The sequence below is a fragment of the Leptonychotes weddellii genome, chromosome 7, assembly GCF_054177405.1.
Source record: "Leptonychotes weddellii isolate Sample4059 chromosome 7, ASM5417740v2, whole genome shotgun sequence".
NCBI classification, from domain to species: Eukaryota; Metazoa; Chordata; class Mammalia; order Carnivora; family Phocidae; genus Leptonychotes; species Leptonychotes weddellii.
In genome coordinates this window covers 35,334,057-35,351,760 of record NC_138375.1, presented here as the reverse complement: position 1 = coordinate 35,351,760, position 17,704 = coordinate 35,334,057, and the positions used below count along the sequence as shown (strand labels likewise).

The following is a 17,704-nucleotide window of genomic DNA, read 5'->3' as shown; positions in this document are numbered from 1 at the left end:
AGAGAAATACATTCATATGACCTCACTGATATGAGATATTCTTAATCTCAGGAAACAAACTGAGGGTTGCTGGAGTGGTGGGGGGTGGGAGGGATGGGGTGGCTGGGTGATAGACATTGGGGAGGGTATGTGCTATGGTGAGCGCTGAGAATTGTGTAAGACTGTTGAATCACAGACTTGTACCTCTGAAACAAATAATACATTATATGTTAAAAAAAAAAGTAGAAGAAGATAGCAGCAGGGAAGAATGAAGGGGGGGCATCGGAGGGGGAGACGAACCATGAGAGATGATGGACTCTGAAAAACAAACTGAGGGTTCTAGAGGGGAGGGGGGTGGGAGGATGGGTTAGCCAGTGATGAGTTTTAAAGAGGGCACGTTCTGCATGGAGCACTGGGTGTTATATGCAAACAATGAATCATGGAACACTACATCAAAACTAATGATGTAATGTATGGTGATTAACATAACATAATAATAAAAAATAAAAAAAATATAAATCTTAAAAAAAATGTAAATCTGTAATATGCTTTGTATATTAATATTGAATTTAAATATTTTATTCAAATTATATTAATAAAAATAATTTATACTACATCAACTATTACCATGAAGGTACATTCTATGTATTATATTAGCATAGTCTACCAGATCACAATCATAAACAATATAATTATGAAATGGTCATAATAAAAGCCTCCTTAATATGTAAACTTCAAGCATCAGTAACCATCTATACATGTTCATTATAAAATAGGGGAAAACCTACTTGGTTCCATTAATTTGATAGTATAAAAAAGTTTTGGACTTTTAAGGAATAAAAACAAAATGAAAAAATAAAAGGCTTATTTATAATAAAGTAAACTATAATAATAATAATAATAATAATAATAATAATAATAATAATAATGCAGTAAGTTTTATTTACAAATTGCATAGTTAAAATAATACCTAAGAAAAACTGGAAAATGTTTTTGTTACACTAACACTCTGATACAGGTAACTTATTTTTAAAAACTATGCCTGAACATATAAACTATATAATTCAAGACTCTTCATAAACACTGACAGGCAGGCCAGAAACTGGATTACTTATTTGAAGAAATAGGTCCTCAGCAAAGTTCTAGTGCAAGACTCCTCATGATAATCTTTATAAAGCTGTATTTCCTATCCTGAAAACTAATCTTGGTTTGTGCTAACTAGGGTGTTTTGGAATTTGGCCAGCTAAATAGATGGCTCAAAATGCACAATTGATAGAAACTACCTAAAATTTTACCTTTGTGATTAAGTGCCAGACAGGACAGAGTTTGATCTTTAAAGCTCTTTTAATCAATTTAGGACCATTCACAGAAGGGATGATTAAAATTCAGGTGTCACGAGATTTCATGGTTGAACCATATTATGTGTGAAGTTTTCTTTTGTATTTTCTTTTCCCACATATATTTTGAGTTACATTAAAATTTTTTTTTTCTTAAGAATCTACAGGTCTGCAGTGTGCTTCTTGCTTTGAAATAGTAATCATAATTCTAATAGGAGATTTATTGGGTGGGTTTGAGCTACAATACTTTACAGAGGGTCAAATTGCCAGTCTCTCAGTGTGCTCATTTTTTCCTGCCTTTCCTTAGTCCCCTGACTGGCCTGGACATATAAGTCTTGGCATTTCTGATGCGTCTTCAGACCTCGGGAAGATACTAGCAGAGAAGTGGGGTTGAAGACGATGCTTATTCCATACTGACCTGATCCTGAAATTCTTAAACTATAAATGTAGATCTTGAAGTCAGAGTATATTCTAAGTGTAGAGCCCATGCAAAAATCCCTTGCAAATTATCTTCCCATCTCTCTATTGATGGCATGAGATGCTTTGATATAAGCTTTTACCCTAAGTAGCAAGGAAATGCTAAAGAAAGAAAAAAGTGGTTGAAAATTAAGATTGCAATTAGTATCTTTAAATGGCTGAAATGTAACACAGACTATATCATTATTCTTTAAGAAATGGATATAATTCCATGGTTAATTAAAGTGTTCAGAGGAAAGTGTAGACATGAGTTGAAATTCACTATTACCATATCAAAATAGAGGAATTATGGATGTATTTTTCAAATATGATATATGTTTTATAGATTTTTAGGGAAGAAATGCAATTTCACAATAAATTTCATTTGAGATAGTCAAGAAATGGGCTTGATAATGAGGTTCCAAAAGTAAATTGGTACATCTAGTTAGTTCCATAGATAAAATGGTTTACTGAATTCAATGATAATTACTATCATTTGTAGTTTCTTCAATCACTAGTAGCCATGCCATATATGTTAAGGGAAAAGGCCTTTCTGAATTCTCATTTGCAAAAAGAGAAGCTAAAAGACTTCATTATAGGTATGTGACTCTGCCATTTCCAGATATCCAACTCAGTGTTTGTCAACTTTTTAGGATATGTGATAAAGATGACAAAGATCTATTTTGAAGTCTTATATTACAAAATATTATAATGTGAAGAAATTGAAATAAATATTTGGGATAGTATTTCTATCTTTTAAAGACTAAGTCAAGTAAGTAAAGTATCTTCTTATCTCATCACTCTGATTAAGTATTTCCCTCATTAACTCAATATGAATAGAGGAACAAATATTGATACTGAAAAGCAACCTTCAGTGAAAACATATGCAAATATGTTGTTTATCATTAAGTGAGATAACTATTCTCTGTTTTTCATGGAAACAAATATTGTTTTTAAAAAGACACGAAAGCACTCTCCTCACTTCTATTCAAGTACTACTGTAGGTTTTAGCTAGAGCATTTAGGCAAGAAAAAGAAATAAAAGGCACTGGCTTGGGAAGGATGCCTCTACGTGCAGATGACATGATCTTGTATATGGAATATCCTAAGGAATCCTCTAAGGAACTATTAGAACTAATAAATAATTTCAGCAAGGTTTCAGGATAAAAGATCAATATTCAAAAATCATTTGTATTTCTATATATTAGCAATAAACAATCTGAAGATAAATTTAAGAAAATAATTTCATCTAAATTAGCATTAAAAGGGGCACCTGGGTGGCTCAGTTGGTTAAGCATCTGACTCTTGATTTCAGTTCAGGTCATGATCTCAGTGCCAGAGATCGAGCCCCACATTGGGCTCTGCTCTGAGTGTGAAGCCTGCCTAAGATTTTCTCTCTCCCTCTCCATCTGCCTCCCCAACTTTAAAAAAAAATAGCATTAAAAAAGAATAAATGATTAGGAATACACTTAACAAAGGAAGTGTAAAACTTGCATTCTGTAGAATACAAAACATTTTTGAAAATAATTAAAGAAGATCTAAATAAATAGAAAGACATCCCATGGTCACAGATCAAAGACTTAATATCTTTAAGATGGTAATACTCCCCAAATTGATCTGCAGATTCAATATAATCCCTATCAAACTCCCAGCTGGCTTTTTTAGTAGAAAATGACAAGCTGATCCTAAGGTACAAGTGAAAATACAGGGGACCTGGAAGAGCTAAACAATTTTGAAAAAGAAAACATAGCTGAAAGACTTACATTTTCAGATTGCAAAACTTACGAAAAAGTTCAGTAATCAAAACAGTGTACCAACATAAAGACAGACATATAGATCAATGGAGTACAATTAAGAATCAAGAAATAAACCCATATGTTTATGGTCAACTGACTTTCAATAAAAGTGCCAAGACAATTCAATGGGGGAATGAATAACCTTTTCAACAGATGGTGTGGGGCAATTTGATATCCATAGACAAAGACTGGACCCTCTCCTTCTTACACAATACACAAAAGTTCATCAAAATGGATCACAGACCTAAAGGTAACAGCTAAAATTATACAGTTCTTGGAAGAAAACATAGGAGTGAATCTTTGTGATCTTGGGTTAGCAAAGCATGAATGACAAAATAATAAATAGATTAATTAGACTTCATCAAAGTAAACACTTTTATGTTTCAAAGGACACCATCAAGAAAGTGAAAAGACAGAATGGGGGAAATATTTGCAAATCATATATCTGATAAGTGACTTGAAAGCAGAATATATGAAGAACTCTCAGAACTCAATAATAAAAAAAGACATCCCAATTAAAAAATAGGTAAAGGATCTGAATAGACATTTCTCCAAAGATATACACATGGTCAGTAAGCACATGGAAAGATGCTCAACATCATTAGCCATTAAGGAAATGCAAATCAAAATCACAATGAGATACTATTTCACACCCACTAGGATGGTTATAATAAAAAAAAGGCAGTAACAATGTGAAGAAAGACGTACATTGCTTATGGTAGGAATGAAAAATGGTGCAGTCACTTTGGAAAACAGTTTTTCAGTTTCCCAACATGTTACACATAGTTATCATATAACCCAGGAATTCCACCCTAAGAGAATGGAAAACATGCCCACACCAAAACCTGTACACAGATATTCATGGTATTATTCATAGTAACCAAAAAGTGGAAACAACACAAAAGCTCATCGCCTGATAGATGAGTAAATAAAATATGATACATCCACAAAATGGAATTTATTTGGAAATAAAAAGGAACTACTGATACATGGATGAACCTTGAAAACATTATGCTAAGTGAAAAAAACCAGTTATAAAAGTCCACAGATTGTATGATTTCATTTATATGAAATGCCCAGAATAGACAGATCCATAAAGAAAGAAAGTAGATTGCCTGAGGTTGGGGGAGGGACTGGAGGAGAAAAAAGAGAAGTAACTGGTAATGTGTACAGAGTTTCTTTAGGGGATGTGAAAATGTTCTAAGATTGATTGAGGTGATGGCTGCACAATTCACTATTTGGTGAATATACAAAAACCCATTGAATCGTACAGTTTAAATAAGTGAATTTTATGGTATGTAGATTATATCTCAATGAGGATATTATTAAAAAGAGACAGAGAAATGAAAAAAGAGTTTCTATACAAAGTTCTAAGCGAATCTGCTTGAAAAACTTGTTTTGGTGTACGGGCCAGAAAAGCCTACTACTATCAGATAAATTATCAAGTATAAATTTTTAATTTTGTCTTAACATTTGAGTTTGACTCATGCAATAATTGGCTTTTGATTCCAATATCTCAAAATTTTGAACTCATCCTTCTTCATCTACATCACCCTAAAATACCATTAGAGGGACTTATATATTTAACTTTGAGCATAATATTTTTTATATCCAATTGCCACATGTATGTTTTATAATCTGCTTACCTCTTCTCCTCTTCTCAGGAAAGGATATCCAACTTTACATGTGAGATTATGATTGGATTCACAACTGTCTTTTTGTATAGCCTTGGAAGAAAAAGTAAACAATTAGAGCAGACACATAGGTGAAATACTTGAGCTTGGTTTTCCAGAATTTTCCCAGTTGTGCCTTGGACTCTGCCTTGCTAAGATTTGTCTCTCAATTTAGTTGGGAGAGTCACAGCATTCTGAGATCACCTGTCTCACCATCCATGGAAAATCTGAAAACATTATATATGGGAGACTGAAGGACAGAGCACATCACATGTCTTGTCTAGGTGTCCCCACTGCACAATGGATGTACTAACAGCATGTGCTGCATAGGGTGAGTAGGTGGCTGGATGAAATAATCCACACATACTAGACTGCCACATGGAAGCCCACAGTGAGTGGTTGTCATGAGAAGAGCTTCACTCAGTGCTAAGAGCACCAGTTCTGACCTGAGACCACCAGGAGTTAAATTCTGACTCCATCATTATTAGCTTTCTCCTAGTCAAGATTCCTCACTTCTCTGAGCCTGATTTTCTGTCAAGTGAGGTTAGTCATACTCTATTTCATCAAATTGAAAATGCCACTGAATAGGAGACTCACCATTATTTTGCATACCAATAAGAGGGGGAAAATGCTGCCAGTTAAGTAAACATATCAACTATAAAATGCAGTTACAGCAAAGTTAAAATGTGACAGAAAGGGTTTATCTTAGAATCTCTGTAGTACAATAATACCTATTTACTTAATGAAAATTGAATAAGTGGAATGCTTAGAACAGTGCCTGGAACATGATGTGACTGAGGAAAAGACTGTCATTATTATTACTGTTTTTACCATTAATAGAAGTAGAGGAGATGCATTATTGGTTTTTATAGTTCTCCCTCTCTACCAAGGCTATGAAGTTAGTTGAAGAGGATACTGGCAATGATTTTTAATATAGTCCCCTTTCCAGAGAAAAAATCAGTGGTAATATTTTTCCAGCATCACTTTGCACATTTGGATTTATAATTAACATTCTTTACTGAATCTAAAATATGTGATAGTAATGGAGGACATTTTTTTTAAAGATTTTATTTATTTATTTGAGAGAGAGAATGAGATAGAGAGAGCATGAGAGGGAGGAGGGTCAGAGGGAGAAGCAGACATCCCGCTGAGCAGGGAGAGCCCGATGCAGGACTTGATCCCGGGACTCCAGGACCATGACCCGAGCTGAAGGCAGTCGCCCAACCAACTGAGCCACCCAGGAGCCCGGAGGACATTTTTTTAAGCCTCTGTTAGTCATCATGTTTTTAAGTGATATCCTAATAAATAGAGAGAAATATCAGTGAAAGTCTGAATTTACAGAAACTAGACAATAGAGTTTTAATACTATAATTAATAAGGGTATTGTTTTTAAAATGAATCATACATATTACTAATTCCTATCTGTATAGATAGAATTGTAAATAAGGGGGATTTATTCAGAGATCAGAATTAAAAGCAAAGTTCAAATGTGGAAGTACTAATTATTCCTGACATAGCATCTTATGCAGCTATGTTATTGCCAAGATAAAAAAAAATTCTGTTACGACAATGAGACATTGTAATTTAACACCTCTCTTGCCAATGTAAGGATTTTACATAGAAAATGAGAAACGGTATCTTGATTTTTCTTTATGTAAGCATTTTTTTTGTTCCATACATGCATTACTACACCTCTGTTTAACTTTCTTGACTTTGTTATGTTTATATTTTTCTTTGACTTTGTCTCAATTTCAGCTATGTAATGCCTCTATGAAAGGTATGATTTTGATACATCAGTGATACTTTCCTCATACTGAATCTAAGAAAAGTCATAAATCTCTAATGACATTCATCAAAACAAAACTTTTAAAAAAAAGTTTGGTACTTTCACCATTAGTGAGTACTAATAATTTGTACAAAATGTTCTCTATTCTTCTAAACCCAATAAAAACAATTAGTTCAGTAGCAGAAAAAGTAGGCTCAATAAATGATTATTACAAGAATAAACAAATATAAAACTAAAAGTTTACCTCAATTCCTGAAAAAATTAGATTTGGAGAATAGTGCACTATGGTTCTGGTGTTATAGGCACTGTCCTTCTTATTTTTGACTGTGAGACTAACATTGAACTTATCGTTGTGGGACCTGACAATAAGCAGGCCCTTTTCTGTGGTGGATACTTTCAGGGCGAGGTCCGAGATACATTTTTCCTTGTTTCCACAATCTTTGGCAAAGGGAATCTGAAATGGTCACAGGAAAGTGTTTTTCAACATTTAGTTAAGCATGACTGAAAATTGCTTATTAACCTGCTTAGTGAAATGACATATTGCCAAACTAAGTTAAGCAACTCATAAAAAGAACAGATTCCACTGCAGAAATCATAAGGAATTTTAGATTTATTCCTATAATTTATAGGGAAAAATAATAAACTCCTGGATATAAATTCTTCCAGTCCTTTAAAGAATGCACAGTTTTTCACAGATGTTTTTCACTTTTAGTCTGCCAGAGTAGAAGAGTTTCAAAAAAATCAAGTCAAGTACTCTAAGATCTAAATCTATGAGAGAACACTTTAACACGCAACCCCAATTACGAGATTTTCTATTGAAAAGAATCAAATACTTAGGAATGTAATAGAGCTCAGAGGTAGAAAATGGTCAAGCCACATAACTAGGAGCTTTCCTTGACTCGTCTTCCCATTAAGCCCCACCCTCTTATATAAACCTTCGCTAAGATCTGTCCATTCTACCTCTCATTCTAAGTATCTCCAAACTCTCCATTTCCACCATCACCTCTAGTCTAGCCATCCTTATTTCCTCCCTGAACTAATGCAACAGCTTCCTAAGTGGTTTCCTGCACCCATTCTTGTTCCAGTCACTGTTCCTCCAGTCATTCTCTACATTGCAGCTGGAGTAAGCCTTAAAAATATATAAATCCAGTACTATCACTGAACCAACTAAAACCATCAATAGCATTCCATTTGCTCTTCAAGATATCTGTGCAGTAGCACAAAGTCCAGAATGATCTGGTTCCTGCCTATGCCTCCCTCCTCATCCCTATCACCTTCCCCCCTTGCTCTTCAGCTTCAGCCACATTAGAGAGTTTAGTGTAGTTCCTTTATGCCTCAGAACTTTTACACATATCTCTGTGCATGAAACATAGCTCCCTCCACTCCTGTGAATAGGATGGAAAATCTTCCTATGCTTCAGGTCTCAATTTAAATGTCACAACTTCAGGAGTGTGCACCCTGACTTTCTATGTAGGCAGAAGTTCCCATAAAACAATTAAGTTCTCCAGAGCACATGCTTTAATTCCTACCTAATACCTGTTTCTTAGGTTATACTAAACTCTGAAGCCTGGTATGGATAAGATACCCAATAAATATATTAGAAAGGAAAAAAGGGAAAGTGAAAGTGAAAGATATGGGTATGGGGAAAACTATTTCCCCATCCCTAATGTTTCCTCCATTGGTGCCACCCCATCTTTCTTCTTGCTCACTCACTCTTTCTCAGGTGTGAGACATTGGACTTTGTGAATTTGGAAGCAGGAGCAGGGTGAACACAGCTCAGTCCCTTTCCACCTCTTCTGCTCTTGGGGCAGTGGTGTGCCCATGGGAAGCATACATTCTTGCTCTATATTTCCATTCTGCAAGTTTTATGAGGTGGGCCCCCTTGAAAGAGGCCTGAGATTAATGAGCACTCTGATGACGTACTTGGTTATTTGTGGTCTAAACCTTGTTCAGTAGGAGGACACCCAATATGCCTAAGCCATGTATGCAACCCAGTGTTCATTAGTAATAAAGGGAGTTCCAGGAGGGTAAACCATGTCGTTCTTTCAACTGGTCCTAAATTTAGCAGAGATTAAAAGAGGTGCTGTTTGTAAGTTCCCTCCAGCAATAGGAAATAGAAGAGTTGAGAAAAGTCTAGAAGAGTCTCATTCTTTTTTTAAAAAATTGATGTAGGGTTGTGTATGTGTGTCTATGTGTTTCAGTTTTTTTTTCCCCCAATATGTTCACATATAGGCATTCTGAATTTTAAAAAAATATGACTTACGTATTCATGTACTGAATTTGGTAGGGAATCATCAAGAACAGGCCCATTTTCTGGATCGGTAAGATTAAAATCCAAAGTTATCCTTACAGAGTCCCGAAAGTCATGCTTGTCCTACAGGTTGAAGCATAACATATTTTATCATTGGTATCATATTTGCTGAATGTTTTGACCTTCTTATGGCTTCCTTCTTCTGCCCCTGTGGGTCATGCTAGCTGGAACATTCTTGTGCACCTGATCTGACATATGATCTCATCAGGCTTTTGCTTCATTGGAGAGAGACTGCCTTCTACCTTGATAAGGGACAATGCTGAATGCAGAGGCTTCAGAATATGACCAGTTGATTCACCGCCAGCTTCTCGGGGGCCCTGCTGGAGTAATAGGATGTGCCATACTTTGCCATGTCAAGGTATACTACTCTGGGCTGCTTGTATAAGAATATCTTTTCTCTTGAGATCTTGAGCTAAAAACTGCCATTTGAGCTAAAAACTGCCATGTAATACTTCTAGGAAAGTCTCCCAACTTCAAATGAGCAAACTTTCTTTAAATTGAGTTGAATTTCATTAGTATAACATATGCCTCAAGTTGCAAGAATTTTATAATGTAAAATGATATGTAAGTAATAGGAATGCAATCAATATCGTTTTATACTATCATGAGTAACACCCATCATTTATGGCATGTCCGGAATTATGAGCTTTACACACTTTATTGAGAAGTATTTCAACAGTCCTCCAAGATGAATAACTATTATAGTCATTATTTTACAAATGAAAAACTGGGCCTCTAAGAGACTAAACAACTTGGTCAAAATCACTTGGAATGTAGAAAAGCTTTGAGACAAATTCCATCCTGGCTGACTCCAGAACAAATGTTAATGTGTCTATTAAAACCCAAAAGAATTTTAGAAATTTTGAAACTAGTCCGTTCCTTTTAATACCAAGTGCCTACACATAGCTAGATTCTACAATTTGGACAAATATACACTACAGTGATTTCTAGCAGGTTGAAGGCAGGGGCACATCTGATTTCATACCCTTTCAAATTTATACAAGTTCTAACTCCTGAATGTTCAGTTCTGATTCAGTAAATAGGGAGTAACTCCAGTTTTTTTTTTCTGATTATAGATTGATCTTAGTGTTGACAGATAAGTTAATTTTGATATATATTCTATGGGGAATATTGACTTGAAAATCACTGAAAAAAAATACAGTACACCAACAGGCATGTTTTCTGTCACTTCCTTACCCTGACTATAATATTTTAAAAATATAGAGTATGAATACATCAAGAATACAGAAATAAATCAGAGGTGGGGGGAATTTGGCCTGTTTTCCTTTAAAATTCCAGGATCATGTATAAGTCCCAAGTCTGTCTCAGTCACTAAAATCAGTGTTTTCTCATTACATCCATTCTTCCCTCTTTTTTTTTCTTTAAGTATCATGTACGTTATAAGAAAATGTTAAGAAACTCCTGCCCTTATTGGGAACATTTCACATTTACATAGTGACTAAATAAAATGCATTTTAAATGGTTCAAATTGGCTTCCTAGCCATCTACGGAGGTTAATAATTTGCTTTCCAAGGCTCCCTTATTACTGTAACAGAAAGAAACTTAGGTAGCACAAAGCCTATGGATAATAGAAAATGCCAGATTTTTTCCCTTTAATTTAAAGTCAAAGAGTGAAATACATAGTTCTGTGGACAAGAAGGGACCCCAGAAAGCCTATGGCCCAACATTTCTCCTCAGGGCATGTAATCACTTATCCACATGTGACAGATGAGGCCCACAAAAGTTAAATGATGATTTCAGTTTGAAAGAATAAATGAATGAATATAAAAAAAAGAGTGAATGAATGAATGAAGGCAGAAGGTTTCTTATCAACTAGTGCACTGTGCCTTCTACTATTCCATAATATAAGGATGACTGATAACACACACAGGGAAGAGATGACTGATAACACACACAGGGAAGAGGAAAGATAGTTTTATGAAATGCACTTGGAAATCTGAAAATCAGACCTGTGATTTTCTGATAAAAGTGACCAAATAAAATGAAGTTTACTTCATCATGTGCACTTTGAAATGAAATCCATAAGATTGACTTGAAATAAGACATCTATGCTTTATTCTTGATTTGGAATAAAGCAGTTATAACATATGATTTACTTGCCAACATGTAGAAGGAAAGCTTAGTGCATTCTGATTCTTCAACTGTGATGTTTCTTTGAATCCTTCTTTCTTGAGTTCCAGAGAAAAAACTTCGTGATACCTGTCTTAGTGAATCTAGTGTGAGACGGTAGTGCATATCTGGAAACAAAATGACAGAAATATTTTCTTGGGGTAATTTTTATATGGTCTAGTTCATTAAATTAACATTATAGAAAAATCTCTTGAACAATCAGTCAACAAAAAATTTCTATTACTCAGCTTATCCACACTACTGTAGTACAATGGTGGTCCCAGTCATGAAGATAACTTTCAAGAACTCTGCAGAACCACTCTCTGAGTTCACTATGCCTTTGATGTTTAATCACACTTATTTTATAACGTATATGTACATATGCACACCCACACACTCATACACATGTACACCAACATATAAACTAATTTTCTGACCATGCATGTGTTTATTGGGTTTTCACTTAAATTATTTTTTTTTTAGTTTAGCAATGTTGAAGCCCTGTTTAGAATATTGATTTTATTACTATTATTTTTTTAAAAGATTTTATCCATCTATTTGACAGAAAGAGACACAGCGAGAGAGGGAACACAAGCAGGGGGAGTGGGAGAGGGAGAAGCAGACTCCCCGCCGAGCAAGGAGCCCCATGCGGGGCTCAATCCCAGAACCCCGGGATCATGACCTGAGCCAAAGGCAGATGCTTAACGACTGAGCCACCCAGGCGCCCCTGATTTTATTTCAATAGATAAAAAATATATACACTAATGAATTCTTATCTATTTTATGAAAAAGTCACTTCAGAATGTTCAAAGAACATAATAAAAGAAGCTTAATAAATAAGTTTAATAAAATAGTCATACCAAAATAAAAAACAAGTTAAACTTATGCTTTCTAAAAAGGCAACAATCCTACTTATTTGATTGCTTAGTTACTCTATAAAAATTAAATGAGACTCAAATAATGTTGTATATGAAAACGTAAATCATATTTTACAGTTTTACCTAATTTATCTTCTAGTCAGAGGGCTATTGCAGAGTATAATTATGAAAAATAGACTTTAAGGATTAACGATTTTTCATATTCTACTTACATTTGGTTTATAGAGTAAACTACTCTTTTGCAGCCTATGGCCTCCACAATTTTGACTCCAACATATTTCAATATCATTAAAAAGCCACCTTAGGAAGTGTACATGTAGGGAGGAGGACATACCTAGACTGTGCCTGAGAACACACACATGGAACATGTCTGATTCTCAAAAACCAGGGTCACCTTCTAAGTGGAGCAAAGAGATCTCAGGAAGTGAGGGTGGCAAAGTATTCAAGTGCTTTGTAATACCAGTCTTACCAAAGAGAGGGCAGGAGAAGGAAGAGAGGGTTTGTGAAAACCCACAAGAAGGAAAACTGGGCTCCTTGGCCCAATCTCCAAACTCTACTTCTGAAATGGTATTATTATTGTTGTTTTTAGCACCTGGTTGTTTGTGGTACATGGGAGAGCCAGAGGGGAACTATGGACTGTGGAGACCATTGCACATAAGCATATAGTTTCTGCTCCAGATTTTATTGGGTTCCATAACATAGTCTTTCTTCAGTAGATTTTTTTTTTTCAAGGTTCAAAATATTCACAGGGGCAAATGTGATAAGCAGATCCCTCTCATGGGGTAAAATACAATATCTTACTGGATTTCATCATGCGGGACCAAATGTATTGTCCTCCTGCCCCAAAGTACTTGGTATACATATGACACTTACCAGCTACAAAAATTGTCTCTTCTTTGGACTTTAATTTCACATCAAAACACACTGTGGCATTTATGCATACCGTTTCCTTTCCTTCCACATGGCAGTTTTTCTTTTGGATATTCACTTTATTGGGTTCAAAATTCATGGTCACTTTAACAACAGCCACATCTCGGGACCTACAAACATAAACAATGATGATTATTCACACATTTTTACATTTAATGAATGCCATCATTATGGGAATGCAATATGAATGCACTGATGGGGATACTTTTTTGTGTATAGTTGGGCTCTCAGGATTCCATTTCTTTGGTGATTTTTAAAAAATATTTATTTTATTTTTTATTATTTTTAAAGATTTTATTTATCTAAGAGATAGAGAGAGAGAGAGCAAGAGAGCTTGTGCATGAGCAGAGGGGAGAGGCAGAGGGAGAGGGAGAAGCAGATTCCCCACTGAGCAGGGAGCCCGCCTCGGGGCTTGATCCCAGGACCCTGAGATCATGACCTGAGCCAAAGGCAGATGCTTAACCTCCTGAGCCACCCAGGCGCCTCTATTTATTTACTTGAGGGAGAGAGAGAGAGCATGTGTGAGCAGGGGATAGGGAGAGAGGGAGAGCCTCAAGGCTACTCTGCTCTGAGCCTGATCCCAGGATCCTGAGGCCATGACCTGAGTCGAAACCAAAAGTCAGGTGCTTAACCTACTGAGCCACCCAGGCGTCCCTCTTTGGTGAATTTTTGATACAGAAGAGATGGTATGTGATGTTCTGAGGACACCCAGGTTGTTTTGGGACTATCTTAGGCTTTGGTTCTGAGTGGTAGCGGAATATACTACCTCAAAATGTGACTACAGGAGTTCAGGCCATGTCATTCCAAAACATATCACTTTGGTATATTGATTATTTTGAGCTGTAGGCACTTGACAAACAGCAAATGCAGGAAGAGGCTTCTGCGAACTTTCCTTGTACCCAAAGACACTCCGAAAGGAACTTCACTGGAGTTCATCGACCAGGAAGGATTGGCTCCTATCATAGGACAGGAGACACCACAGGAGATGAGCTTTGTCACAAACTATCATATCACCCATCTGGTCTTTCCTAGGTCCATTTAACTTCCTTAAAAAGTATTTACTCTCCTTATAGAGGCCTATATACCTTCTTCCTTTTCTTTATTAAGATGGTATTTCAGTCTGAATTCTAAGCCACCTCAAAGAATTACTCATTTTTCTCTGGGTATCTCCCACATATACATGGGGTATACATGTTAATAAATTTCTATTTGTTTTTCTCTTGTTAATCTTTTATTACAAGGGTACCAGCCAAGAACTCAGACGGCTAGAAGGAAGATTATTTTTCATTCCTTACAGTTCACAAGACAAAAATCTGTTTTGCCTGTGATGGAAGGAAGATGGAATCAAGTGCTCAGGTGCAACCTCAGAACCAAAACCAGATTTTGGGAATCTTTGAATTTGTTCCCAATCTGGAAAGAGTCCAAAGGCCCATGGACAACTTGTGTGCACTATAATACTTGTACAGACAAGTACAAGTACTATAGCTAGTTATCTTGTGAATACATAGGTCTTTGATTTGCTTTTGCATTAAAAAACTGTATTTTTCTTTTAAAACATCTTACCCATAGAAAACATGAAAACATAAAAAAGGAAACAAAGAACACAGAAATCACTTGTAATTCTACCACTCAGCAATAATCACCATTAATATTGGATATGCTTCTTTTTCTTTGAAGAATATATATCTATACATATAGATATGTGTGTGTGTATATATGTAGAGAGAGACATATACACACATGCATATACATCCATACATACTTTTAAAACATCATAATATAATGAACAGATTTCTAATATTTGTATTTTTCTGGGAACATTATTTTTAATGACAATATACTATTCCAACATATGTATGTATTGTAATCTGTTTACTCAGTCCTTTCTTATTGGACATTTGTCTTAATTTGTTTTTTTTTTTTTAAAGATCTTATTTATTTATTTGACAAAAAGAGACACAGCGAGAGAGGGAATACAGCAGGGGGAGTGGGAGAGGGAGAAGCAGGCCTCCCGCGGAGCAGGGAGCCCGATGCGGGGCTCGATCCCAGGACCCTGGGACCATGACCTGAGCCGAAGGCAGACGCTTAACGACTGAGCCAGCCAGGCGCCCCTTAATTTGTTTTTTTTAAAAAATAGTGACTAGCCCAGTGCTGTGATCACTCTAAAGATTATATATCTTAGATGTAGATTAAATCTTTAAAAATTTTTAGGAAGCAAATTCCTTGTTAAAAAGTATGAATATTTTAAGGCTTTTTAACAGTTATTGGCAAATACCTTCTAATGTGTTTTAACCAGTTTACTCTTTCACCAGCAATGAACAAGTATGTCTAGTTCCCTGCTTAGTAGTTTGGATCCTTCAGGAATGAGGCTGCCTTGACCACTTCCCACTGCACACCCATCTGCCCCAACAAGGTCTTTAAAAGGGTTATAGCACAATTTATTCCACATGATGGGGCATTCAATATCTGCTCCTGGAAGTCCCTGATTGGGATGGACTTCTGTTTATTGCCTGCCACCTATATCCACTCTAAATCCCTCCTTCAGCATTGTAAATCTTGGTCTTCCTGTCCCAGTCTGTTTGGGCAATGATAGGGGTCCAACTCTGTCATTTTGGCCCATCAATGATAAAGCACTGACTGGGAGTAAAAGAGGCCATAAAAGTAAGTCTTCAGAGCTTTGTAAGAAACCTTTGAAACAAAACTGGAGAGTAAAAATTGCCCTTATAATGTATGTATTTTTAATGAGAGTGAATACACTAAATATTTTTTGAGTTAAGGTTATCAAAATAATTTAATCCAGGATTAACCGTTTAAACAGAGACTAAATGTACCCTTTGTTGCTGATACTGGTGACTTCTGGTTTGGAGTCCTGCTTCTGGGTGAGCCCTCCCCAAAGTCACAGCTACTTGCTACCCAGCATTCTCCTTTCCTAGGCACCACATTACAATTTCTTTTCCCCCTACTGTACAGTTAAAACATTTTTTAACATAATGGTTATTATCCGTGTACAGTTTAGTGTACAATTTTTATTTGATCTTAAGTTCTTAGACATTATCTCTATTTTTAATTTTTAAATTTTTTCTTCAAATTTTTAAGTTGCAGTATAGTTGACATATAATATTATATTAGTTTCAGGTGTGTAACACAGTGATTCAATAATTGTATTCATTATGCTATGCTCACCACAATATGTGCAGTTACCATCTATGTATGGTATGGTATAAATATAATATATAAATATAAAATATATGTAACAGAAATATAATATAAACACAGACCATGATGCACAATTGTCTAATTATACATATTAGATAATGAATGAAGAGTCAATTACCCCGAAAAGTTTGTGAACAACTCAAAATTAAGCATATTTTCTTGTTTATATAATTCTCTACGAGGCCCTCTTCTTCCCTATGCTGCCCCCTAAAACAGAATACCTACCTTAGTGGCAAGCACATAATAAATACCCCAAATTAAGAATTGGTTCTACTTGTTCCTTTAATATGGTTTCTCTATTTTTAAGATTTATTGACTCCCCCAGCTTCTTTAACTAAATAGCTTTTATCTAAATAATGGGGTACAAAAGAAAACAGATATTTGGTATGACAGGAGCTCCAATCATACTCGGAGCTCTGGAACTATTTGTGCAGTATCACCGGATGAATTGGATGTTATTAAAATACATACCAGAAGAGGGCAGCACCACCAAGGCCCCCAATAGTCACATCAGTCAGACCGTCACCATTTAAATCCATTTCTCCATGGATAGACTGGCCAAAAAATTTTAGTGTCTTGCCATCTCCACCTGATGGAATATGCTGTGAAAGTACCAACAGAGAGTTTTTATGCCAGAGTGTCTCTTCAAAAGCAGTTTTAAATAAATCCGAGAACTTGGATTGGTTAACAAAAAATAAAAATTGCAGATCTTTTGGAATCCTGCCTAAGAAGCCCCTCATGCGGAGACAAGTTGAATTACTCAGATGTTACCAAAGGTTATTCTTTTTATAGCACAGACAAAATAATCCAGGGTTACTGACACCAGAGAGAGGGAAAAAAATTTTATAACGTCATCTTGTCTAATGCTCAAGGAAAACATTGTGAGTAATTGGCTCTCCTTTCTAGTTCCCACTCAATCCCATACCACAGAGATACTTAAAGATACTGGAACCTTGAAAACACATCATACAAGCAAGAGAGGAAGTAGAAGTTTGTCCTAGGGGTCAGTTTGGGGTTCACGAAATTTGGGGGATGGATATAAATAACACATTCCATCAAATACATTTTCCAGTATATGATTTTCTTTGCTAAAAGTCAAGGGCACCATAAACTCAACAGGTACAAATGAATGTGGAGTTCTTGAGGACTGATTTGTGCACATACCCACACATAATGTGTTTAATATTCATACTTCCTGATTTAGCTTTGGTTC

General features: G+C 35.7%; 1 protein-coding gene across 1 annotated transcript in view; it reads right to left on the bottom strand.

Annotated features, from left to right (window-relative positions):
- ITGA1 (integrin subunit alpha 1) overlaps nt 1-17,704 on the bottom strand; it is a 154,448-nt gene that overhangs the window by 22,007 nt on the left and 114,737 nt on the right. Inside the window, exons 15-20 of the mRNA XM_081825796.1 lie at nt 16,963-17,093; nt 13,219-13,385; nt 11,459-11,595; nt 9,290-9,400; nt 7,271-7,480; nt 5,208-5,294 (exon numbers count right to left, since the gene is read on the bottom strand). Coding sequence (XP_081681922.1) covers nt 5,208-5,294; nt 7,271-7,480; nt 9,290-9,400; nt 11,459-11,595; nt 13,219-13,385; nt 16,963-17,093 — 843 coding nt within the window. The remainder of the gene's footprint in view (nt 1-5,207; nt 5,295-7,270; nt 7,481-9,289; nt 9,401-11,458; nt 11,596-13,218; nt 13,386-16,962; nt 17,094-17,704) is intronic.